At 44.5% G+C, this 27,354-nt stretch overlaps 1 protein-coding gene across 5 annotated transcripts in view; it reads right to left on the reverse strand.

Moving 5' to 3' along the window:
• Positions 1-27,354, reverse strand: part of LOC129699621 (CAP-Gly domain-containing linker protein 4-like) — a 233,352-nt gene that overhangs the window by 162,874 nt on the left and 43,124 nt on the right. For all 5 annotated transcript variants that reach the window (XM_055639579.1, XM_055639581.1, XM_055639582.1 and 2 more), the window contains exons 5-6: positions 20,032-20,193; positions 16,500-16,618 (exon numbers count right to left, since the gene is read on the reverse strand). In XM_055639579.1, the coding sequence (XP_055495554.1) occupies positions 16,500-16,618; positions 20,032-20,193 (281 nt within the window). The remainder of the gene's footprint in view (positions 1-16,499; positions 16,619-20,031; positions 20,194-27,354) is intronic.

Below are 27,354 nucleotides of genomic sequence, written 5' to 3' on the forward strand. Positions count from 1 at the left end.
CTATTTGTTTTTCAGCATGCAGAATGAAAATTATGTCTATATTTTACCAATCACAATGTTTATATGTGCATCAAAATAAATTTGACCCATTCAACAGATTGTTTTCTGTTCCTTTTTACATTACAAATCCCAGTGGGACGTAGTTCAGAAATTAATACAAACACTGTAGTAAGCTTACAATAAGCACTTCTTCAGGTTATGGTTATGGGATGAGATAATTAGAAGATTGCACATTTCTTAAAGCACGAGCTATACAACCATTATTTTAGCTTATTACAATTGGGAGTATCATTTGAATAGGAAAAAAGGAAACCTGCATAAGAATCCAGAATTATTTTTTGGTCTGCAACTGCAAAAGTATTAATCAAACCTTTCTGTTATGATTTACAGCTTCCTCTCAAGCATTGATACATCACTTTGGCTCAATTATTCAAACATCATTGTGCTTCTTACTTTCATATCTATTACTGCAACACTATAATCTACTTTCCAGTTGTTCAGAAATCCAGTTGATTTGCCATCAGGCTCAGTGGGTGCCCAATCTCCATCCAATACAAAAAATCCCCATTCTCTTGAAACTTACCAGGATCACTGGAAATTTTATTACACTGCTGTATTGTGTACAATCAAGAGTGAATTCAAAGTGCATTGAGGTATTAAATGGAATATCAGTATTCCAGAAAATCGGGCAATAAAACACCAGCAAAGGACATGTCAGATTAGTGGTACACGCTAGAGATCGGCTTGTACACGCTAGAATTTAGAAGATTGAGGGGGGATCTTATAGAAACTTACAAAATTCTTAAGGGGTTGGACAGGCTAGATGTAGGAAGATTATTCCCGATGTTGGGGAAGTCCAGAACAAGGGGTCACAGTTTAAGGATATGAGGGAAGTCTTTTAGGACCGAGATGAGAAAATCATTTTTTACACAGAGAGTGGTGAATGTGGAATTCTCTGCCACAGAAGGTAGTTGAGGCCAGTTCATTGGCTAGATTTAAGAGGGAGTTAGATGTGGCCTTTGTGGCTAAAGGATTCAGGGGGTATGGAGAGAAGGCAGGTATGGGATATTGATTTGGATGATCAGCCATGATCATATTGAATGGCGATGCAGGCTCGAAGGGCCGAATGGCCTACTCCTGCACCTATTTTCTATGTTTCTATGTTTCTATGTCATTCCATTTAGGCATAAAAATTGACAATCAGAAATTAAGTTGCTTTGTATTTGCATTTGAAGGTGTAGTTTAACTGAAACAAACAGTACGATGGAGCAATGCGGTGGTCCTTTAAATGTTCAAGAACGTGTAGTAATAGGAACAGAATAGGTAAGAAAGTAAGGTAGACAAAAATGTTGGAGAAATTCAGCAGGTGAGGCAGCATCTATGGAGTTTCTCCAGCATTTTTGTCGACCTTCGATTTTCCAGCATCTGCAGTTTCTTCTTAAACAAAGGTAAGAAAGTAATGGTGTCCAAAAATAATTCTAAACAATGTTCCAACTTTATTTCTTCTACCTTATGACAGTTAAGAAAGGTGTTCTTTTGGAAGAATTATGCTATTTTATAAATATTGGGCAGTGGATTTTAAATATAGAAAAAGTAGCTGAAGTGTCTGTAGTATTCATCCAGTGTAAAACACAGTTAACGTTGCAGGGAAATGGCTAGAATATGCAAAGTCCAACCATTTTCCATGTCTTGATCAAGTTCTGTATAACCCTGAATTAACAGGGTTCTGATTTGTATGGCTGATACTTCTGGGTGAAAACCATCCAAAAGTCGCATGATGAGGCTTTGAGGTGTATGGGCCTCAAACCACGCAATTCGGTAAATTGCCCTGCAAATGGAACCTTTGGTGGATGCTAAATCTCACCCCTTGTTTACTGGCTATGACAAGTATGGAAATCGTTATCAAAATATGGAGGGGACCAGGCGGACATAATTTCTTGTCGGCCGCACGTGCATGCGCACACTCGCATACATGCGCACGCGAGGCTTCGGAGGCTCAATCCAGCGCTAAATGCAGCTCAACTCTGCCTGTCTCGCCGGGTTAACCTACAGCCGTGCCTGGATTGACGGGACACCAGCGCTGCTTCTCCGCGCTGGCTGCAAACCTGGGCCATATTTCCTGCAAACCCAGGCAGGGTTGTAGGTTAACCTGGCGGGACAGGCTGAGTTGAGCTGGGGTTTGCGCTGCTTCTCTGCGCTGGCTGTGGGCCTGGGGGTACAGCTCCCGTCTGACTCACGACCTCTCTGGCCACCCGTGGGGGAGAGGGACACTCGGGTGGGGACGGGACAGTGCCGGAGAGCCGGGATCGATCCTGGCTGCAGATGAGGCGCAGGTCTGTGCCGAGAGCGTTTTGGCACGTCTCCCTCCTCCAATCACCGCATTCTATCCTCAGTCCCCCCCCCACCCCCCACTCCTCCCTCCTCCAATGATCGCGCTGAATCATCATGTCCTGCTCCCATTGCCTGCTGACCAACATCTCTCTCGACCAATCGGCACCCTCGATCAGCAGCCCCACGCCCACTGTCCCGCGGAAAGCGGAGATTTCACCAGGTTTTAAAATCCGGATTACAAAAACTTGGGGGGGAATCGTCCCCCACCTCTCTCAAAACAGAGGGGGGGGGGGGGCGTGTCCCCCCTGGGATTTCCGCCCCTGGGCTATGAGACCTGTTGGTTTCTCAATGCATTTAAAGCAGTCATCTCCATGTGCACTCGCAGGTGATGGGCAAGGTCTTCAACGAGTATTTCTCCTCTGTTTTTACGGCTGATGAAGACATGAAGTTTGGGGAACTTGCAACAGTTAATGGAGATGTATTGAGAGTGTGCGTATTATGTCCAAGGAAGTGCTGGATGTCCTTAGGCATATGAAGTTAGATAAATCTCCCAGGCTTGATCAGATATATGTGAGGGCATTGTGGGAAGCTAGAGAAGACATTGCAGGTGACCTGGCTGAGATATATTGATTATCATTAGACACGGGTAAGGTGCCTGAAGAGTGGAGGGTGGCTATGGTTGTGCCTCTTAAGGGAAGCTTCCCAAGATCAGATATGATCTTATTGAATGGTAGAATGGAGTCAAGGGATCGAGTGGTCTCTTGCTCCTAATACATGGTGGCTCTAGGGTAGATAAGAGTTCAAGTCAAGTCACTTTTATTTCTATAGCACATTTAAAAAACAACTCTCATTGGCCAAAGTGCTTTACATTGGTGGAGGTACTAACGTTATACAACATAGTTAGTTGTCACTCTTATTCAGATGATAGTGCTGAATGTCAGATTAATGGAGCTGGCAACACTGATAACTACGATTCTAGATGCAAATGTTCTTGTTCGGCTGATGAACAAGACTTGAAGAAAATAGAAATAGAAATCTGAATAGTTCTCTTTATTTTCATTGCTGAAGCTCCTTATTTTGATACTGCTACTTTTAGTTTTAGTGTACTTTATTGTCACGTGTACCGAGGTACAGTGAATAGCTTTTGTCATGTGCTAACCAGTCAGCGGAAATGCAATATATAATTACAGTTGAACCATCCACAGTGTACAGATACATGTTACTGCCGGAGTAGAGATTTAAAAGAGTGGAGCGATTGTAATACGTGATTGCAGATCCACTTCTGTGGCTAGCACACAAAGAGTCACCTAGGTTGGGCACCATAAATCGCACTTAATGATTCCTTAGAGTTCAGAAGAAGGGTCCCTGACCCGAATGGTTAACTGGTTTCTCGTTCCGCTGATGCTGCAAGCCTGGCCAAGTTCTTCCAGCATTTCTGTTTTAGCTTTAGGATCAGCATCTACAATTTTATTGGTTTTCCATCATTTTTATTATTCTTTTCTATTCTTCGCAATTTAATGTCACTGCCCTTAGTAACACTTCTAGAGGTAACACTTTGCACATCAAGTCTTAATTTGTCAGTGTGTTAGGGATTGCTTTCAGCAACAATGCTATAAAATTTAAGCAATAATTAATGTCTGCTAACTGTGCAGCTTTTTCATTTCTTTTAATGCATTGTGAGCAGAGTGTATCAATATTTTCATCATACCAATAATTAATTGAATAAACAGTGGTGCAAATTCATAATCAAGCATTTGTAAATCAATTAATTGTTGTACCTGCTGAGAATCTTAGCTGCATTGAAAAGAGTATCATAGGATTCTTCCTGCTCCAGTTACAAATAAATAAGACGATTAATGCTCAACTGTTTCATTTCTAGCTGGGTTGCAATGTGTTTGTAATATATCTAAAGCATTCCCCAGGATCTCATTTGAGCGGTTTATGGCATGCTGCAATACTCTCTCCTTCTGACCAATGAGACAAAGAACATCTTAACTATTGTCTGTTTGGGTATATCTGTCATAACCAGTTTGACATAGATGTATAAATGTTATTCCTCTGTTGTCTCCAATCTTGCGACAGGTTATTTGTCTCAAAATCCAATTGCACAGACATCTTTATAAGCCCCATTGTGCACTTTCACTGAAATAGCTAAAGCTCGCCATTTCATGAAACACATCCATTTGTTTCAGGCACAGACTAAATTTCATAGTCTCATCAACCTGCACTTCTGGCACCAAGTTTCAGGAGCTCTCTCTAAGATTTGGAAAACAGCCAGTAATTAAAATTAATGGAAAAAATTAAACAGAAGTTACAGAGAGAGGAGCTGCATTTCTTTACTTTATGCCTACACCACAGAATTAAATCTACTTCTGCCTGGGTCTACACATGGAGATTAGTTGATCCCTTCCTATAGCTCTTTGAGGAGTACACTCTAAATTTAAACCACATATGTTACAGGAATCATATTCAATAACACAGACTTGGCTGGGAAATGCCATCAATTCCTCACCAAACTCACTATTTTCAGCATTAATACGGTTATGTTTTATGTAGATTCCCAAGCAAATGCAGAAAAGTAAAGCCTATTGTCTATGCTCTTTTTTGACCAGTTTTGACACATCAACATTTTCCCTACAAACAATGGAACACCACAACTTCTGGCCCAATGGAATTTTCAACAGAGCATGTTGTCGAAATGTTGAGCTGCTCCAGATACTCATTATACCTGTCCATAGTATAAGGTGAATCATCTCATGCACACCACACAAATGCCAATTTCAGTGCAGTGTAGATGAAGTCATACAGCTATGTAGCATAAAAGCAGGCCCTTCGGCCCAACTCAACCATGCCCATCAAGTTGCCTAACCAAGCTAGTTCCACTTGCTTGCACTTGACCAACATCCGTCCAAACCAATCTTATCCATGAATCTGTCCAAGCATCTTTTAAATGTAGTAATGAAACCTGTCTCTGCCACTTACATTCCATATACGCAACACCCTCTGTGTGAAAATGTTGCCCGTCAGGTCCCTTTTAAATCTTTCCCCTTAGGCTTATAATTTTAGATTTTCCTGTCCTTGGGGAAATGACTGACTGTTCAGCTTATCTATGCCCCTTATGATTTTATATATTTATTTCTGGTTACCCCCTCAGCCTGCTACGCCCAAAGGGGAAAAAGGGGTGGGAGGTTGCAACCTTCACGTGGTCCACCTGAGAGAGTTAATAGTCAAATCTAATAGTCAAATCTAAAATGGAGTAGTTCTTCTACAAAAGCGTGGACTGGTAGAACAAAAGAAAGGCTCGGTGCCAAGTCTGAATGACTTTGTAAATTATATGGAACACAATATGGAGGACAGGTTGTCTTTTCAATAAAGAAATTAAGATGGAATCCTGCAGTAATAACATGTGCTTCATTCAAAGCCATAAAGAAGCCACAATTGAAATAAATAGCTGATGCTCCTGAGATAAGTAATAACTTGTTATTGGATTAGCTTGATTTGGACCCATTTTTCCTATATTTTGAAAAGATGCAGAATCTTTCAGTCATGCCATATTCAGACTTGGTAAGAGTGTTTTACTGATAAGGAAAATGCATAATTGTGCTAACTCTTCTTTGTTCTGTGAGTGGGAGCCCGAGAAGCACTGAGCAACGTTTGTGCTCTTTGTAATGTTGCCACTCCCGTCTGACGAATCAATTAAAGATTGCCACGGTTTACCTTTAAGAGTTTTTGTTGCTATCTGCTTTTTAAGAAACAAACTTTGACACACCCTGTTTCGACGAGTGCAATCAACCTGGCCTGCACAAACGGAAGATCAAGTTGTCTTACAACTTTAGGCTGTGCACGCCAAACGCAAGAAAGGGAAAAAATCCTAGCTTATTCAGCCTGTCCTTATAACTCAGACCCTCTAGTCCTAGTAACATCCGTATAAATCCTTTTTGCATTTTTTCCAGTTTAATACCATCCTTCCTATACCATCCTTCCTATAACAGTGACCAGAACTGTACAACTTAAACTTAATATGGCCTTCCTGCCATGTACAGGTGTAACATAACATCCAAACTCCTGTATTCAATACCTTGACCAACAAAGGCAAGCTTGCCTCCTTTACCACCTCCTTCACCTCCTTCACTACCTGTGTCAGCACTTTCAAGAGAAGCTGAGAAAAGGTATTTCTTTACAAATGGATTCCCCCAAGTTTGAATGGATGAAAATTCTGAAATCCTCTGCAAACCTCAATAATAGAAAGAAAGACAAAGGTTCACATGGATAAATAAAAGCAAGCAAATAACACTAGAATGCACCAGTGTCTCTGAAGAAATATATTTCCTGCACTGAGACAAATCCTGAGAACAACAAATTTACTTCTCTCCAAAGCTTCTGGGAGCTTTATCTGGATATTCATCTCCCAAAGAAGGATACACCATCTGGAACTGCTGAGTTTCTCCATGTCTACTGATATACCAGAAAATCTGATATCCCCGATTCATTTGTGTTGCAGCTATCCCAGGAATCATAGACCACAATGAACCCATAGTAGCTTTATCTTTTCTTTATGGACTGTAGGGACTAATGAAGCTGGTCTGCCTAATTTTTCATTCTTCCAATCACTATCAGTGAAAAAAGTGTTACACGCAGGCAGATTACCACATTCATTTACTACCAGCAAAGAACTTCTTCACTCATTCCACATGCTTTACACCATGCTGCAAACAGAAATCAGCCCCATTCAATTTTACTGAAATATGGCTTAAGAAATGGAATTAAACTGATAAAATAAAAGCTTTTATTCCATTATTGTGATAAAAAAAAAAAACCTTCATACAGTGTAGCATGCACAGTTGAAATAGAAAAAGGTTAAGTACATTGCAAGGGAGTAAAAAACTGAAATCCAGCAGTACACATTGATACCATGGAATTTTCTGCTATTTGACGTAGCTTATTGCTGACCTCTTGTGACAAACATGTTATATTACACTTTAATACTTTGGAATCAAACTAGAAAATGGCAGAAAATAGTGAAAGTGCCCGGTGAGGGGGTGGTTCGGGTGGGAAGGAACGAATTGACCAGGGAGTTATGGTGTGGAACACCAGGGTATCTGAGATGTCCTCATTCTTCAGGGAACAGGGGTTCCCCTCTTCTACTATAGATGAGGCTCTCACCATGGTCTCTTCTATACACCGTGACTGCTCTCCCTCCCCATCCCCCCCTCGCTCGTAACAAGCACAGAGTCCCCCTTGTCCTCACCTTCCACTCTACCAGCCGTCACATATAACAAATAATCCTCCAACATTTTCGCCAGCTCCAATGTGATCCCACTACTTACCACATCTTCCCATCTCCTCCCCTGTCTGCTTTCCGCAGGGACCGCTCCCTCCTTAACTCACTGGTCAATTCGTCCCTTCCCACCCGAACCGCCCCATCTCCGGGCACTTTCCTTTGCAACCGCAAGAAATGCTACATTTGTCGCTTCACCTCCCCCCTTGACTCCATTCAATCAGTATTTCCAGGTGCGACAGAGGTTCACCTGCACCTCCTCCAACCTCATCTATTGCATCCGCTGCTCTACATCGGTGAGACCAAGCGTAGGCTTGGCGATTGTTTTGCCGAACACCTCCGCTCGGTTCGCAATAACCAACCTGATCTCCCGGAGGCTCAGCACTTCAACTCCCCCTCCCATTCCGAAGCCGACCTTTCTGTCCTGGGCCTCCTCCATGGCCAGAGTGAGGACCACCGTAAATTGGAAGAGCAGCACCTCATATTTCGCTTGGGCAGTTTGCACCCCAGCGGTATAAACATTGATTTCTCTAATTTCAGGTAGTCCTTACTTTCTCCTTCCCTTCTCAGCTCTCTCTCAGCCCACTGGCTCCACTACTTCCTTTCTTCTTCCCGCCCCCCCCACCCCCACATCAGTCTGTAGAAGGGTTTCAACCCGAAACATTGCCTATTTCCTTTGCTCCATAGATGCTGCCCATCCTGCTGAGTTTCTCTACCATTTACTGCCCTGGTTTGTCAGATTTAAGACACTTGTCAGAGTTAAATTCCATTCCCATCTTCACAATGTTCTGGATCTTGTTCCCCTGCAAGTCATACAGCATCCTGATTTGGAAATAAATCTTGGTTTCTTCATTGTCAATTGCGTCTAAATCCTGAAATACTCTGCTCCACAGTAACACACGGTAACACACACACACACCACCCCCCTTGATATTATATTATACCAGTTCAAGCCAATGGCTCATCATCATCTTATCGAGAGCAATTAAGCATGAGCACTAAATGCTACCCTTGCTCATGACACCAGACCTACAACAATTAATAAATTAAACAAGCAACAATTCAGAAAATCATAATACAGTTCTATAATGCCAACGTGGATTTTTGAAAGAGAAATTAAATGACAAATTTATGAGTTCTTTCAAGATGTTGCAAGCAGGATGGATAAAGGGAAACCAGAACGTGTACTATATTTGGAATTTCAAAAGGCATTCGATGAGGTGCCATATAAATTTTAGTGCATAAGAACTCAAGGCATTTGGGGCTTTCACATGTAGAGTGGATAGAGGAGTGGGTTATAATAAATAAGTCAACATGGTTTTGTGCCTGGAAGGTCATGTTTAACTAATCTTCTTGAATTTTTTGAAGATGTTACTCGGGAAATTGATGAGGGTAAAGCAGTGGATGTTGTGTATATGGACTTCAGTAAGGCCTTTGACAAGGTTCCTCACGGAAGGTTGGTTAAGAAGGTTCAATGGTTGGGTATTAATGGTGGAGTAGCAAGATGGATTCAACAGTGGCTGAATGGGAGATGCCAGAGAGTAATGGTGGATGGTTGTTTGTCAGGTTGGAGGCCAGTGACGAGTGGGGTGCCACAGGGATCTGTGTTGGGTCCACTGTTGTTTGTCATGTACATCAATGATCTGGATGATGGTGTGGTAAATTGGATTAGTAAGTATGCAGATGATACTAAGATAGGTGGGGTTGCGGGTAATGAAATTAGATCAAAGTCTACAGAGAGATTTATGCCAGTTGGAAGAGTGGGTAGAAAGATGGCAGATGGAGTTTAATGCTGATAAGTGTGAGGTGCTACAAGGACAAATCAAAATAGGACGTACATGGTAAATGGTAGGGAATTGAAGAATGTAGGTGAACAGAGGGATCTGGGAATAACTGTGCACAGTTCCCTGAAAGTGGAATCTCATGTAGATAGGGTGGTAAAGAAAGCTTTTGGTGTGCTGGCCTTTATAAATCAGAGCATTGAGTATAGAAGTTGGGATGTAATGTTAAAATTGTACAAGGCATTGGTGAGGCCAAATCTGGAGTATGGTGTACCATTTTGGTCGCCAAATTATAGGAAGGATGTCAACAAAATAGAGTACAGAGGAGATTTACTAGAATGTTGCCTGGGTTTCAGCAACTAAGTTACAGAGAAAGGTTGAACAAGTTAGGGCTTTATTCTTTGGAGCGCAGAAGGTTAAGGGGGGACTTGATAGAGGTGTTTAAAATGATGAGAGGGATAGACAGAGTTGACGTGGAAAAGCTTTTCCCACTGAGAGTAGGGAAGATTCAAACAAGGGGACATGACATGAGAATTAAGGGACTGAAGTTTATGGGTAACATGAGGGGGAACTTCTTTACTCAGAGAGTGGTAGCTGTGTGGAATGAGCTTCCAGTGAAGGTGGTGGAGGCAGGTTCGTTTTTATCATTTAAAAATAAATTGGATAGTTATATGGATGGGAAGGGAATGGAGGGTTATGGTCTGAGCGCAGGTATATGGGACTAGGGGAGATTATGTATTCGGCACGGACTAGAAGGGTCGAGATGGCCTGTTTCCGTGATGTAATTGTTATATGGTTATATGGTTATATAAACAGATCATTTTTAGCTTTGTTGACTGTACATAGAACAGCACTGTGGAGATCAATCCAGGTTAAAATCTAAGTTGATGACGAAGATGAAGGACAAAGTTAGGTGGGAAAACAAATCGTGAAGTGCTTGCAAAGGGATATAAATAGATAGATAAATTGTCAATGCACAAGAATCTGTCAGATGGAGCATTATGCAAGAAAATGCAAGGTTATTTTTATATTCCTAGATAGAAGGGAAAAAAATTAGTTGTGAGGTCTAAAGAATGCTGATGTAGAGAGATGTTGTAAACCTTACACAGTACCCCAGTTGTCACATCACCAATAGTCTGTTCAATATTCTTGTGGCAAGGTCTCCCTTTTCATATTTTATTTCCTAGCAATAGAAAAACTGGTATTGTATTTTTCTTTGTATTTGTTTGCTGTATCTGCAAATTAGCATTCTGTGTTTCAGAGAAGATTTTAGTCCTTGCTTTTAAGGAGGGATAAACTTCCATTGGAGGTAATTTAGAATTATCATTAGGATGGACGACAAAATTAGTAGATTGATGCTGTATGCATGTGAGTTTAGAAAACTGAGAAGAAAATGCAAAATACCAAGAGGCCGTATAAAAGGATTTTGCAAGGATATTTCTCTCTGTGGGAATTGTGAACTGGAAACAGAGTTTGAGAAGGAGCTGCTCATTTAAAATTTATTTTCTGAGCATTATGAATCCTTCAAATTCACGAACCTAGACAAGTGCAGAAACAGAATTATTAAATATATTCACGGTCAAGATAGAAGATTTTTGGTCTACATTGAATCGAAGAATATTGGAAGTTGAAGCTGTATTGCTAGATCAAATTAGCTCTAATTTTAATGAATGGGTGGAGCCAGCTTAAGGGACCATATCACCTCGGAAAAGTAGGAAGAAAGTCACATTGGTCCACAATGGAACATATCACAAGGAATTCTTAGTGATGGAGTATCAGCAAATGGAAGCCAAATTAAGAACCAGAATATCAGACATGTAATACTGCAGAGAAGCTGCCTGACCCTCTGATTTACTCCAGTGAGGGAGGGAGAAGAACAATGGAGGTCCCAGCGTGGGGGGAAGAACAATGGAGGACCCGGCCTAAGGAATTGCCATGAGGGAGATGGGGAGGGGGGGAGAACAATGGACAATGGGGACCCGGCGGGGAGGACCTGTTAGATGGGGGGGGGGCACAGAAGGTGGAGCCGGCGTGCTTTGTTACTTTGCCATTGCCTGTAGGTGGCTGCTATTTGTAAACATTGGGTATGGAAGCAAAGAATTTCACATGTGACAATAGAGTATTCCATTCCATTCCACTTTGTGTCCTTTTTTTGTAAACCGGCAACTGCAGTTCCGTATTACTGTTGGATTTCAGCAGGCACAACAAAGCATAAAACAAATAGTTCAAGAGAATTAAAATGTGGCTAAATATTGGCATAGAAAACAGTGGTTACTTTCCATAGGACATCAATACTCCCAAAGCATGGAGCTGTTGAAAAACAATGCACACACTTAGCCACATAGTTCTGCGTGAACAAATTCGTCGAAAGGTCTGTTTCTGTTTCTATGGCTATGATTTCACTTTAATATTTAAGCAGAAAAAGTAGGGTTTATAAAGGGAGAATCTATAAATAATAAACATCTAAATACAAACAAAACAGTATCAGCTAATTCTGAGCCCTGTAAATCTGCCAATTACATCATTCTATCAATCCAAAAGCCAGATAGATTTATGTATTTATGCTCAAAAGATCTCAGGTAACAAATTATTTATTTTTTAATTATTTTCATACAATCAATGCTACATTTACTCCAGTGATTTCTCTGAACATCAAGCAGTGTTGAATGAGTGGGATATCAATGGAGCCTCATAAAAATTGCAGTCAAGGTGAATCAAGGAGAAAACTTTCCATTAGCGAGAGCAATACCTCAAAATAGAATTCTAACAATGGAAGGAGAGCATTTGGCCCATCAATGCCTCTTTGCAATGCAGGCCAGTTAATCCAATATTCCCATTCGTTTCCAAACCATTAATATTTTTCCTTCAAAAATGTCTTCAATTTTCTTCTGACAGCCGCAAACATTGCACAACAAAGATTATATTTTTTTAATTTTCCTATACTTTATTTTAACAGCTATAAATTCTGGCATACTCATTTTGCATGATCATTTTATACATCTGTAAAGGAAATATGAGAACCAGAAAAATAAAAGGAAGAAAATAAACAATCTTTGAATCATAGAATCATATTACCTTTTAAAATAATAGATTATGAATTGATGCAATGTATTTTTCCATCTGCTCCATCCCTATATCTATATCCATCCATCTTATAACTATTAAAACGCTGATCTTGTATGTGTGTGTGTCTGTGTGTGTGGGTGTATAATCACATCTGCTCAAAACAAACAACGCTCTAATGGTAAAATGTTTACATATTCCCGTAGAGTATCATCCCGTGGTCAAAAATCGCCTAAACTGAAAAATTCATGCATTATTTCTCGAGTTATTAATCAGAATGTTCAAAAATCTCAAATAACTTAGAAAATAAAACCGCTGGTTTTGGCTGATGACTTGATGGTGCCACAATGGCTGCACGCTGCGTTCACGCGCTGAGAGTGATGTCACCCGGCCGCGCCGCTCGCAAGCCCAGACCGGAGCCGCCCGCAAACCCAGACCGCCCACGCCGCTCACCTCCTCCTCTCCCCCCTTCTCCTTTCTCCCGCCCTCCTCCTCTGCCCCGCTCCTCTCCTCCTCTCCCCCCTCCTTCTCCTCTCCTCCCCTCCTCCTCCTCTCTCCCGCTCTTACCCCCCCCTCATCCACCCTCCTCCTCTCCCCTCTCATCGCCCTTTCTCTACCCCTCCTCTTCCTCCTTCCCCCCCCCCCCCTCTGCTTCCTCCTCTCTCCCCCTCCTCCTCTCCCCCCTCCTCCTCCTCTCCCCCTACTCCTCTCCTCCCCTCTCCCCTCTCTCCCCCTCCCTCCCTCTCTGCCCCCTCTCTCTCTTCCACTCCCATCCCCCCCCCTCTCTCCCATCCTCTCTCTCCTCCTACCCTCTCTGTCTCTGCCCCCCTCCCTCTCTCTGCCCTCTCTCTCTACCTCCCCTCCTTCTCTAGACGTGCCTGCGAGTTGGGGGCTATGCGTCAGTGGACAGGGCGGGAATGGGGTAAAAGGAGCCAATGAATAATATTAATATAATATCAAGGGGAGTGGTGTGTGTGTGTGTGATCACATCTTCTCGAAAATATGACGCGCTAATGGTAACATTTTTACATATTCCGATAGAGATTTATCCTATGGAGTCCAAAATCGTCACCTAAAATAATCATGCTTTATTTCTCGAGTGATTAATCAAAATGTTCAAAAATCTCAAAAAACTTGGGGGGGAAAAACCTGCTTATTCGCTGTGCTTACAGCTGTGACGTCACAATGGGATTGTAGCCCTGCTCGCAACATTGTTGCTATCCAAGTACACTGAGTCCTGCTAGCCCTAGCAAGTGCAAATGCAAAGTCACAGCTAATTTCTGCTAGCAATTGCATTTTTTTTTAAGTTTAAAAATGAGGGAGGGTGAAAAAGTCGAAATGAGTAGCCCCTGCGCAGTTGTCGGCAATGGGTGAGTGGTGGAATATTGCGTTGTGGAACGGGTTGCATTGGGGGACCAGGCCTCCTGTAGGGGCTATGGGTGAGTGGTGGAATATTGCGTTGTGGAACGGGTTTCGTTGCAGGACCAGGCCTCCCGTGTGACAGGGACCTAACGGGTCCCACTTTGTCTAGTAACTATTAAAAGTCTGATCTTGTATATTTATCTGTGTGTGTGTGTTCGTGTGTAATCACATCTTCACGAAAAAATGATGCAGTAACAGTAAAACTTTTACATACTCCAGTAGAGATTTTTCCCCTGGAGTCCAAAATTGCCTTATCTGAAAATGTCATGCTTTATTTCTCAAGTTATTAATGAAAATGTTCAAAAATCCGACAAAACTTTGAATTTAGAAGCGACTGCCTTTCATTGATGATCACAATGGGTCTGCGGCGCGTGCCTTCTTTCTCGCGCTGCAAGCGACGTCACCCCTTCCACCCCTCCCTCCTCCCCCCCGTTATTCAAAAGACACAGCTGGAGATGAAATCGGGCCGTCGACTCAAGACCAAAGATCATAGCTGAAGACTGCGGCGACCCAGCTCGCGGTCCTTTGGTCGATGCTCGCTCGCCCGCCCCCTCGCTTGCCCCCTCGCCCCCTCGCTTGGGGTCCTCATGTGGGGAGGACGCTGCCGCTCTCTGCCTGTCGCTGCCCTCTGCCTCTACCCACTGCCTCTGTCCTCTGCCTCTACCTGTCCACTCCCTTCAGTCTCTGCCCTCTGCCTGCTGACTCTGCCCTCTGCCTCTGCCTTCTGCTCTCTGCCCTGTTTCTGCCCTCTGCCTGTCCTCGCTCTCTCTACCTCCTCCATCCCCCTCTCTAGTCGCGCCTGCGAGTTGGGGGCTATGCGTGAGTGGACAGGGCGGGGGATGGAGTGAAAGGAGTGAATGAATAATATTAATATATCAAGGGGTTAATGTGTGTGTGGGTGGGGTGGTTAGTGTCTGTGTGACGCCACAGGCCGCCTCCCCCCGCCCTCCCCCCCGCAATCGCGCATTGAGGTGACGGGACCCAAGCGGTCCCACTTTGTCTAGTATATAACTAAAAGTCTTCGTCTTGTTTCTGTTTGTGCCCACGATTTGTCTCCGTGTCAATCTGGTTAATTCCTATCTTCTTCCAAACGCTAGACCACAGCCTTCTCATTTTCACACATCCTACTCACATTTTTCCCGTGGTGGCGATAAACATCTTCCCATTGCATTTCCACATATGTTTCCGAAGTTATCGACAATTCAAGTTTTAAAAAAAGGAAACAAATGGTTCTCACACACAGCACAACTATTTGTTTTTTTTAACTTGAATTGTCGATAACTTCGGAAACATATGTGGAAATGCAACGGGCCGTTGCCAACGGTAACCGCAGCTTTTCAGACAGCCTTTTTTCCAGGAGGTTCCACTGATGATGTCACAATGCAACTCACAATGCACCAATTACAATGGGCTCTCAAGCTGCCGAGTGCCACAATTACATAACAATGGGACGTTGCCAACGGTAACCGCAGCATGACGTGCAGCCCCTGTACCAATATCTGAAGGGGCTGCTCCTCAAGTTCTGGTTGCATTTTAGTCCCATGATCCTGGTATTTGGACACAAGGCAGGGAGTGGGGAGGGGCGATCGGTGGGATCGCCCTGTCAGTTTGCTCCAGGGTCTGGCCGGGATGCCCATTCGCGGGTCCAGGCAGCGGGCGGCTGATGGTACCTGTAGGCTGCCTGCCCCTCTTCCGGTCCTACGTCCGTGCTTGCCTGTACCTGTAGAGGGAACACGCGGAGTCCACGGGGACGCTGGAGGCCTTCCATCAACACTGGTTGCCGCGGGGGGAAGGGAATGCTGCGCTCTGCCATCGAGGGAGAGGGGGGAAGAGAGAGGGAGAGAGAGTGCCTGCAACCCCCCCACATGTCGAGTCCACGCTGCCCGCCTCCCCCGCCACTGCTCCCCCCTCACCCCTCCCTCCCACCTCCCCACACACACCCCTTCTGCTCCCACCCTTTTCAAGTCCCAGTTGTAGTAAGTGTTGAGTTTCTTAAGCTGACCATGAAGGCCCTAGAGCCATCAGCCTGGCCAAGTGTTGCCGTTGGTGACCTCCATTGCTGCTCCACCACTTCATGCAGCTGCAGGTGGCATCTGGTCCACATGGTCGGCTTCTTGGAACGGTGCCAATTCCAGCCAAGCCCCAGGCTGCTGCAGTGCCTCCACCATCAAGGTGCACTGCACTGCCTTCCACAGCTGGTCCACTTAATAACCCAATTCCGTTCCAATCTGTTCCAATTCCAACTCCCTCGTCTCCTGTCCTTGTGGTAAGCAGGGGTCAGGCTCGGAGGATTCCCTCTCCGGGCTATTTCCCAGTTCCGAGGCGGGCGAGCCAGGCCTGATGTCAGGATGTGACTCCAGCTCGCCGAGATCCATCTGCCGTGCCACTCACCGGGATCCTTCTGCCACGTCGCTCGCATAATGCACAACAGTTAATTCTGTTTCCTTTCGCAGCCACATTCAATTCTTTATGATCCTCTAATGTACTTCATAAAAGACTAATCTCTAAGAAGGCAAATTATTTCCTCATAACATTCAAAAATCTAAACTTTTATTTTTACAAATTAACTTGGGTCATTGTTGCCATGTCCAGAGAGTTTATTTTTAAATACTATAATTTCTTACCCTAAATACAGGATTGGCTCCATGTTCCAAAAGACATTTCACAGCTGACAAGCAAAGGTTTGATGCTGCAATATGCAAAGGTGTTCCAAAGTTGAAGTCACTGCAGGTGGCATCTATCGCTGTCAATAATAGGAACAAGAGAAATTCACACATATTGTTTCAATCAAACACAATCATTGTATAACTTCTGATTTATTATCATGATTAAGAAACAGAGAAGTTTTTACCACTCTGTATCTTTGGTCAGAGATCACCATACCTTAAATTAAAAACAGAATGACACCACTTGATAAAACTGACTTTTTATCCCTCAACACCAGTTATTTAGAGGTTTGAGATTCCCAACTTTATTATAAAATTCATGATGGATGATTCCCTGAAAGTGTTTTGCATTAATTCCAATCATAATGAATATTTTGCATCATTTTTGCAAAAGACTAAAAGCTCTGAACACCCATAAGGAAAAGGACTACTTTGGAGGCAGTCCATACTGATACACAAGGATATGTTGGAGTATACTTCCCACCAACTGGACAGCATAGTGGTGTAGCAGTCAAGCTACTGCCTAACAGCGCCAGAGATCCGGGTTCAATCCTGACTACGGGTGCTATCTGTACGGGGTTTGTGCTTTCTCCCCGTATCCTGCATGGGTTTTCTCCGATATCTTCAGTTCCCTCCCACATTCCAAAGACCTACAGGTTTGCAGGTTAATTGGCTTAGTATAAATCTAAAATTGTCCCTAGTGTATAGCGTGCTATTAATGTGCGGAGATCGCTGGTTGGTGTGGATTTGGTGGGCTAAAGGGCCTGTTTCCGTACTGTATCTCTAAAACTAAACACTAAACATAGGCTGCATAGATTATTTGAAACACAATGCTGCCAGCCAGTGTCAGTCTTTCTAACTCTTAACAGTGATAGGGTAATTCAATCCACTTTACCAGCAGCACACACACAGAGGTCAACCCACAGCTTGATACTATTTAGTTTAGTTTATTGTCACGTGTACTGAGGTACAGTAAAAAGCTTTTTTTGCATGCCTTCCAGTCAGCCGAAAGACAATACATGATTACAATCGGTCCAGTTACAGTGTATAGATATATTATAAGGGAATAACGTTCAGTGCAAGGTAAACCCAGCAAAGTTTGATCAAAGATAGTCCGAGGGCCACTAAAGGTGCAGATAGTAATTCAGTACCGCTCTCTGGCTGTGGTAGGATGATTCAGTTGCCTGATAATGGCTGGGAAGAAACTGTCCCTTAATCTGAAGATGTGCGTTTTAACACTTCTATACCTTTTGCCTGCTGGGTGAGGGGAGAAGAGGGAATGGCCAGGGTGAGACTTGTCCTTGATTATGCTGCTGGCCTTGTCAAGGCAGCGGGAGGTATAAATGGTGTCAATAGAAGGGAGGTTGATTTGTGTGATGGTCTAGGCTGCGTTCACAATTCGCTGCAATTTCTTGTGGTCTTGGATGGAGATGTCCCCAAATCAAGCTGCGATGCATCCTGATAAAATGCTTTCTATGGTGCACCTTTAGAAGGGTGAGAGTTGTTGGGGACATGCCAAATTTCCTAAGCCTTCTAAGGAAGTAGAGGCGTTTGTGTGCTTTCTTGGTCGTTGCTTCAATATGGGTGGTCCAGCAGAAGTTGTTGACTTTTAGGAATTTGAAGTTTTCAACCATCTCTACTTCAGCACTGTCAATGCAAACTGGGGTATGTGTTCCGCTTTGCTTCCTGATGTCGATCACTATCTCCTCTGTCTTGCCGACATTGAGAGAAAGATTGTGTAGGAAAGAACTGCAGATGCTGGTTTAAATCAAAGCTGGATACAAAATGCTGGAGTAACAGCGGGACAGGCAGCATCTCTGGACAAAAGGAATGGTGACATTTCGGGTCGAGACCCTTCTTCAGACTGATGTCAGGAGAGTGGGCGGGACAGAGATACAATGTAGTCAGAGACAGTAAGACTGGTGGGAGAACTGGGAATGGGGAGGGAATGGAGAAAGAGGGAAAACAAGGGCTCTTTGAAGTTGGAGAAATCAATATTCATAGCGCTGGGGTGTAAACTACCCAAGCAAAATATGAGGTGCTGTTCCTCCAATTTGCACTGGGCCTCACTCTGACAATGGAGGAGGCCCAGGACAGAAAGGTCAGATTGGGAATGGTAGGGGGAGTTAAAGTGCTGAGCAACTGGGAGAGCAGGTAGGTTAAGGCGGACTGAGCGGAGGTGTTCAACGAAATGATTGCCGAGCCTATGCTTGGTCTCGCCGATGTACAGGAGTTGACACCTGGAACAGCGGATACAGTTGATGAGGTTGGAGGAGGTGTAAGTGAAAGGCTGTTGTCTCAACACCATGCCATGAGGTTCACAATCTCCTTCCCGTACTCAGTGTCATCATTATTTTATATCTGGCCCACAATGGTGGTGTCGTGTTCGAATTTGAACATGGAATTAGATTTGTACATGGTTGCACAGTAGTGGGTGCACAAGGAGTTAAGAAGGGGGCTGATTACGCATCCTTGCAGAGCCCCCGTGTTGAGGATTATTGTAGATAATGATTTGTCCCCTATCCTCACTTGGGGTCTGTTGGCCAGGAAGTCGAGGATCCAGTTGCAGATATAATTGCTGAGTCCAGCAAGTTTGGTGATAAGTTTGGATGGTGTAATGGTATTAAAGGCAGAGCTGTAGTCTATGAATAGGAGTTTTATGTAGGTGTCTCTCTTATCCAGGTGTTCTAGGAATGTAAGGCTAGGGCAATGGCATAGTCCGTTGACCTGTTGTGGCACTAGGGGAACTGCAGTGGTTCAAGGACACTGGGTCGACTGGATTTAACGCGTTTTATAACGAGCCTCTCAAAACATATCATGATGGTGGATGTCAAGGCCAATGGACGGTAGTCGTTTAGGCATATGTTCTGGCTTTTATTCGGCACTGGGATGATGGTGGTCTTCTGGAAGCAACTGATAGCAAATGTGGGAGAGTAGCCATTCAATCTGCAAAATCATAGACGGCTGGAGAATAATTCAAGCATCTGTACCAAGACTAACTGAGATGATTTGAACTTTGAATTCAGTGACATCAGTTGTATGATTTAAACCCCAAAACCATAAATGGCTCTGAGATGGTTCAAGCCCAAATATACCTGTGTGGTTCGAGGAGAGGAAAGTGCTTCAAATTCTGACACCAACATCGGCTGGGAGGTGAATTAAGTTCACTAAACCAGGTAGAAGGTTGCATGTACCTGACTACAATGCCAGTTTGTCATCTATAAATGCCAGTAAGAACAAGTTGAATTTTACGGATACGTATATGACATCAGTCTTGTAGTTAAACTAGATTCCAAACCTATGTTTTTAGTGTTGTTCAGCTGATTAGATGCTGACCCTCACCTTGGTTGGTGCTTACAGTCACCATTTTATGAAGAATACATCTAAAAAGAAACAAAGGACATCTCATGCCAGTGGCTAGGATTTACTAGTTTCACATGTTTGCACAACAAATACCAATACAGCTTTCACAAAATATGAAATTGTTTACCTCCAGCATTTGCACCTTTCATAATTACTCTTATTAGTTGCGGGACGTCAAAATAAGCGGCATAATGCAAAGCATTCATGTTAGTCCAATGGCTTCGGATATTTACATCTGCTCCCATCTCTATCAGTTGCAAAGCAAACTTGGCAGCAACATCTGCATCCCCTGAAAAAGTAAAAATAAAATTCAAAACATTAATGTCGCACTAAAGTAATATACAAGGCATGAATAATGACATAGAATACATCGTCAACAGGAGAGAAGATCCAGAATTAGAAAATATACTAAACACAGAACCAGAGCGAATCAGAACTTACATTAAAAACCCTTTCAGCAGTGAGTACCCATTGTACAAACAATCAGTTTGCATTTGTCAGTGGTTTGGGGATGATGAACAGGCTGGCAAGGATGATAGAGTAAGAAGAGCAGTAAAGAGAGGGGATGGAAGACAACTGAATCCTCAGAATTACAAAGGATACAAAGGACATTTATTATCACATACACCAATTGGTGTAGTGAAATTTGACTTGCCATTACAGCACACAAATAAAGATAAGACACACCATCAAAGAATTTAACAGTTAACCTAGAAATATCCCCCCACAATGATTCCCACTGTGGGGGAAGGCAGCAAAAGTCCAGTCCCATCCTCAGTTCACCCATAGTCGGGCCTATTGAGGCCTCTGCAGTCGGGCCGATACTGGCGCGAGAGCCTGATGTTTCACCGCGGCCCTCTCAGCCCTCCGGCTTATGATGGAGTTCATCGGCGTCGGGTGCAAAAGCCACCACCGACACTCTCAGCGGCTCGGAAAAACAGTGTCTGGAGCAGCCGAGGAAGGGGCTTCGCATCGACCCATGAGAAAGACCGCGGCTCCCGTCGACAAAAAGACTAAAAGACAGCCAACACAAACACCTAACGGGCCGTGCCATACTGGACGGCGTGCGTTGAGCTCCGATGTCTGATACCAGATAACAAAGGCACGATCAATTCGTCGAGAACAGTGGGGAGACTTTTTGGAAGGAAGGAAATAAAAAGGAGGAGGAGGAGGAGGAGTACAAAAAATGCCGAGGGCTGAGGGATGGTAGGAGACAGCCCAAGGGCTGAGGAAGGGGAGGAAACAGCAAGGGCTAACAAAATTGGGAGAATTCAATGTTCATGCCCGCAGGATGCAGACTCTCCAAGCGGAATATGAGGTGCGGTTCCTCCAATTTCCGGTGTTGCTCACTCTGGCCATGGAGGAGACCCAGGACAGAGAGGTCGGACGGGGAATGGGAGGGGGAGTTGAAGTGCTGAGCCACCGGGAGGTCAGGTAGGTTGCAGACTGAGCGGAGGTGTTCGGCGAAACGATCGCCCAACCTCCACTTAGTCTCACCGATGTAGATCAGCTGACATCTAGAGCAGCGGATGCAGTAGATGAGGTTGGAGGAGATACAGGTGAACCTGGAACGACTGCTTGGGTCCTTGAATGGAGTCGAGGGGGGAGTTAAAGGGACAGGTGTTGCATTTCGTGCGGTTGCAACGGAAAGTGCCTGGGGAGGGGGTGGTACGGGAGGGAAGGGAAGAATTGACAAGGGAGTTGCGGAGGGAGCGGTCTTTGCGGAAGGCAGACATGGGGGGAGATGGGAAGATGTGGCAAGTGGTGGGGTCACGTTGGAGGTGGCGAAACTGACGGAGGATTATTTGTTGTATGTGACGGCTGGTGGGGTGAAAGGTGAGGACTAGGGGGACTCTGCCCTTGTTGCGAGTGCGGGGATGGGGAGAGAGAGCAGTGTTGCGGGGTATGGAAGAGACCCTGGTTCGAGCCTCATCTATGGTGGAGGCTGGGATAATAGCAAGTGTGGCACCCGTTCCCTGAAGAATGGGGACATTTCAGATGCCCTGGTGTGGAACGCATCATCCTGGGAGCAGATGCGGGGTAGACGGAGGAATTGGGAGTAGGGGATGGAGTCCTTACAGGAAGCAGGGTGGGAAGAAGTGTAGTCCAGATAGCCATGGGAGTCAGTGGGTTTATAGTGGATGTCGGTCAGAAATCTATCACCTGCGATGGAGATGGTGAGGTCAAGGAATGGTAGGGAAGTGTCAGAAATAGTCCAGGTGTATTTGAGTGCCGGATGGAAGTTGGTGGTGGTGGATGAAGTCAGTCAGTTGTGTGTGGGTACAGGAGGTGGCACCAAAGCAGTCGTCGATGTAACGGAGGTAGAGGTCGGGGATGGGGCCCTGGTACGTATTGAAAATTGATGTGTTTTTGGAATGTTGTATGCTACTTCTGTTATTTGCACAGATTTCAAAGATCAGAGAGACTACAAGTCTTTAGTGGTCTGATATGATGGGGATAACAATTGAGGGACCATTGTCTTCTTGATGTTTAATGCAAGGTTCATCCTTTGGCATGCTTTGGTGAAGGAATCAATGATGATTTGGAGTTCAGCCTCCAAATATGCATATACACAACTATTATCTGCATACTCAATGAGTAAACGTTGTTATTTTGATTCTGGATGGGGACTAAAGTTGCCACTTTATCATGTGGAATATCTTGACTTCAGCTGGTGAAGAAAGGTTGAACAAAGGACCAGTGTTGTGATTTAGGCTGAATTAATTCAACTGCACATGGATCTGTCTGATCCATGATGACATATAATGCATGATCCTTACCCTAATCCCGCTGCACTTGGATTAGGGTAAGGATTGTGAATTATATATCATCATGGATCAGACAGACATGTTTTTGAGGACTATTAAATTTGAGAAGAAGATTGATAATTCCTTTCAGTTGATGAGTCTGAGACTAAAATAAAACATACGGTGCTTCATGCTGCTCCCTGCATACTTCTTAGATAAATCATGTGGTAAACAAATGTCCATTGGCCCTTTGATGGACAGAAACTGCACTGTGACTATGGAAGGAGCTATTTAGTCACAGGGCAGGTGAAGATGATACTTACAATTATTTCTCTGTGGCAGCGAACAGGAAGACCTCTAAAATTACTGCAACTGGGTTGGTCTCTTTCTTGAAAATGGTGGCGATTATGATTACTGAAAATGGATTCCGATGCACGCATAAGAATTGAAACTTCAAGTATTCACCATTATGGTTTAGTTGGGTGAATAGACACTTTTTTTTCAGCTGTCAACCGGCCTACAATATCTTGCCAGGCTGGGATAATAGCAAGTGTGGCACCCGTGAAATGCAGTTAAGGATACGCATATCAAATACTTAGATTTCCAAAGTTGTCCTTTTTGCAGATACAGACTGTGCGCAATAAATTCTCCTCAGTTCTTGGCTCTTAGTGAGTTTGATCCTTGGCTGATCGGACCATAGACGGATCGTACCACTAATGAATCTACTGACATTGTGCATTCCAGCTTGATACCAGATCTTCTGTGCCCTTTCCATTCAACATTGTTTCTAGGTTGCAATTTGTTTTTGGATCTCGCCTTGAAGTTGTCAATCAATCAATCAGTTTTATTCGTCACATTGCACATAAAGTGCAAGTGAAATGAATTTGTCAGCAGCGGTACAATGATAAAGAACACACAAACACAATAAACATTTAACACAAATATCCACCACAGCATTCATCACTGTGGTGGAAGGCACAGAAATTGGCCAGTCCTCCTCCATTTTCCCGTGGTCAGGACCTCAACCCTCCGCAGCCGTTGCTGCGGGCGTCCAGATGGTAAAAGGACAAGGTAAAAGTCAAGGTAAGTCCAGGATCGGCTCTTCCCCACCGGAGACCGCGGCTTCAGGCTGGTGTAGGCCGCAGGCCTGCGGTCGAAGATTTAAAGTTCGCGCCGCAGCCAGAAGCACCGCAGACTGCAGGGCCGACAGACGAAGCTCCCCTCCAGGGATCCCCGCCGATGGTAAGTTGCCATCGCGCCCGCGGTAGAAGTCGTTCGCAGGCCGGTCGATGGAGCTTCTTCTTCCCCCCCGGGTCCCCAACATGAGATCCCGGGCTGTAGATGCCGCACCAGCTGGAGCTGTGCAGACCGCAGCTTCAGGCTGCCGCGGGCCAGCGAAACGGAGCGCTCCCCTCCGGCGAGCCCCAGCGAGGGCTCACCCGCTCCACGCCGAGAGTCCACGCTGCGCCCGCCGCTGAAGCCCCAGTCACTTCTCTGGGAAAAGCCGCGCTGATCCTGTTGTTAGGCCACGGGGGAGGCGACCTGGAAAACGTCGCCTCTCCGTGGAGGAGGCGACCAAAGCGGTTTCCCCCTCACCCCCCCACACCACCCCCCACACAAAACACACAGAGGAACATTAAAAACATACATTAAAACATAATAAAAAAACAAAAAAAGCGGGGAAAAAACGGACACGCTGCTGACAGGGCGCCGGCTTGCAGCGCCCCCACCGACCAAAATGTTTTTATCCCTTGCTATAACCCACCGATCAAAAATGTTTATTCACACCAATTCTTGATGGTGCTTCCAGTCATGTTGTCAAACTAATTTCTGTATTTTTCGGCACAGAAACAATGAGTTATTTCACTGGTGAATCAAGCATTATAAACTGTTTGTCAAGAATTTTTAAATCACTGTGAAGCAATGACTTTTGTATGGTTTTTCAAATGTAGGGTCTTCCTGGCAAAGGGTCCTTGACTTGAAGTTTCTATTTCCATAGATGCTGCCTGACATGCTTTCAAAATTCTCTGTTTATTTTGGTATCTTGTAGCAATATCTTTGTCCATTTTCTGTTTTAGGGCTATCTTGATGTAAGCGACAAGAAGTGGATTAGGTAGTTTATTGTAACCATATGTTTTTATCACACTGTGGACCACAAATATCCTTGTGGTCTCTTGCTCAGATGAAGATGCATGAGGAGGTTCAAATGTCTGGATCAAGTATGGTATTATGGGACTTGTCTCTTTAATGTACACAGGATTATAACAGGACACTAAATAATCTTTGACTGTCTCAGGACATCCCACATCACCATTGAGAAAATTACTTTTATTGCCTATTCTTACTTGCTCCTGAACTGGGGAGGCAACTGCAAGTCAACCACACTGGTGAGTCTAATGTCAAGGCTACATTTATTTGATAAATATCTTTCCCTGAAAGCCATTAGTGAACCAGCTAGGTTTTTATGACAATCCCAGTACCTGTAGTATAGTTATTGTTACCAAGATGAGTTTTATTTTCATTCCTGTTTTACTTAAACACTTGAAAATAAATTTCCTTGTTGCCATGGTAGGATTTGTACTCTGGTTCTATGAACATAATCACTATGTTACTGTACCCAGTAAAATAACTAGAATAAAGATGCTTAACAAAGTTTTCTGGACAATCTTTGTTGTCCAAGAACCTCCCAAAGCACTTAACAGTCAATGAAGTGCTGTTTCAGTGCTGTTCCACTGCACCTGAAGGGAGTACCAGTGCACTCAATTTGTACACAGCAGCATTAATAACCAGCAAATAAACAGAAGACCAGGTGATCTTGTTTGAGAGATAAATGCCAACTAAAACATCGGGAGAACGTACTGTTCTTATTCAAAACCACAGCTGATTTATAAACAGCTGGTGGAAAGATAAGCCTTAATATCACATCAATGAGATTCTTTTCATTCATGTTACATAAATAGATGAAATAAGTTCATATTGTGGCGGTCCCTGGGGGTTAGGCCACTCCTTGGGTCATCCCCCTCGGCTCTTGAGGGACAGGGACGATTGTCTGCCCCTGGGGTTTCACGGGTCCTGCTCGCGGGCGTTCTTTGTGTTTCCCATGATTCATTAAAAATGACTTCTGAACCTGCCTGGCGTCTGGCCTTTTCCTGACCTCATCCAGGCCACTACAACTGGTGTCCCCGACGTTCATCACGTATCGTGATGGAAAACAACGCGATTGCGCTGCAGCTCCCGACTTTGTGGACCGAAGAGCCTGATATCTGGTTCCAGTAGGCAGAGGCACAGTTTGCTCTGCGAGGGGTGACGGTAGATGAAACTAAGTACTTTTACATGATCAGTGCTCTTGACCCGGCGACTGCGAGGCGGATTAGACCTTATCTCACCCCCCCCGTTAACGAACAAATATAGGGGCCGTAAGAACCCGCTTATCAGGAGATTAGGCCTTAGCGAGTCTGAGCGGGCAGCTCAGATTCTCCGAATGGACGGCCTAGGTGACCGCCGGCCGTCGGCCCTCCTGGTGGACATGCTCGCCCTTATTGTATTGTATTGTATATCTTTATTGTCATTTTGTATTGTATATCTTTATTGTCATTTTCCTGAGTACTCACATATCCAGAGGAAACAAAAAAACGTTGCTCAACCAGTGTCCATTCAGTGTGCAGTAAAAAATAAATAGAAATAAAAATACATATATCATGAACAAATTAACACTCTACTCTCTACTAAACATCAACAGGCGTTCCGATCAGCAGCGGCACGACAGTGGCTCTGCTGCAGTGTGTCCAGGTTGGTGGTTGGTGCGCGATATTTTGGCAGGGGGCAAAGTCCGTTTATCAGTCTTATAGCCTCCGGGAAGAAGCTGAGGAGCATCCTGCTGGTTTTGCAGCTAATGCTCCTGTACCTCTTCCCAGATGGCAGGATGGAGAATATGTGATGCGATGAGTGGTAGGGGTCTTTGATGATGGAGATGGCTCTGCTGATACATCTCTTCCTGTATATGTCCAGCAGGAAAGGGAGTGGAGCACCAATAATCCTGCTGGCGGTCTTCACAATCCTGTTTAGTTGGTGCCATTCGTACGCCTTGCAGCTCCCGAACCAGGAAGTGATGCCGTAGGTTAATGTGCTCTCGATTGTCCCCCTATAAAAAGTTCGTAGGTGTGTAGTGGGGAGACCTGCTTTACGTAGTCTTCGGAGAGGGTGTAGTCGCTGCTGGGCTCTCTTGACCAGTGCTGTGGTGTTGGTCGTGGATGTCAGGTCATCTGACAGGTGGAGTCCTAGGAACATCACGCTGCTGACCCATTCCACATCAGCTCCATCGATGTGCAGAGGTGTATGGTGTTGTTTTTCCGCCCTCCTGAAGTCAACCACCATCTCCTTAGTTTTTCCCACGTTGAGAATGAGGTTGTGGGATTTGCACCATCCTGTGAGCAGCTCCACCTCCATCCTGTACGCCGACTCATCATTGTCACTGATGAGACCCACCACTGTTGTGTCATCAGCTAACTTGTTGATGAAGTTGTTGTTGAGTCTAGCAGTACAGTCGTGTGTAAGCAGACTAAACAGCAGGGGGCTTAGGACACAGCCTTGGGGCGAGCCAGTGCTCACGGCTATGGTTTTTGATGTCCTACTGCCCATCCTGACTGTCTGCTGCCGTTGCGATAGAAAGTTCAGGACCCAGTTACATGTGCCAGCATCAACCC

This window comes from Leucoraja erinacea, chromosome 8, assembly GCF_028641065.1.
Source record: "Leucoraja erinacea ecotype New England chromosome 8, Leri_hhj_1, whole genome shotgun sequence".
In the NCBI taxonomy this organism is placed as follows: domain Eukaryota; kingdom Metazoa; phylum Chordata; class Chondrichthyes; order Rajiformes; family Rajidae; genus Leucoraja; species Leucoraja erinaceus.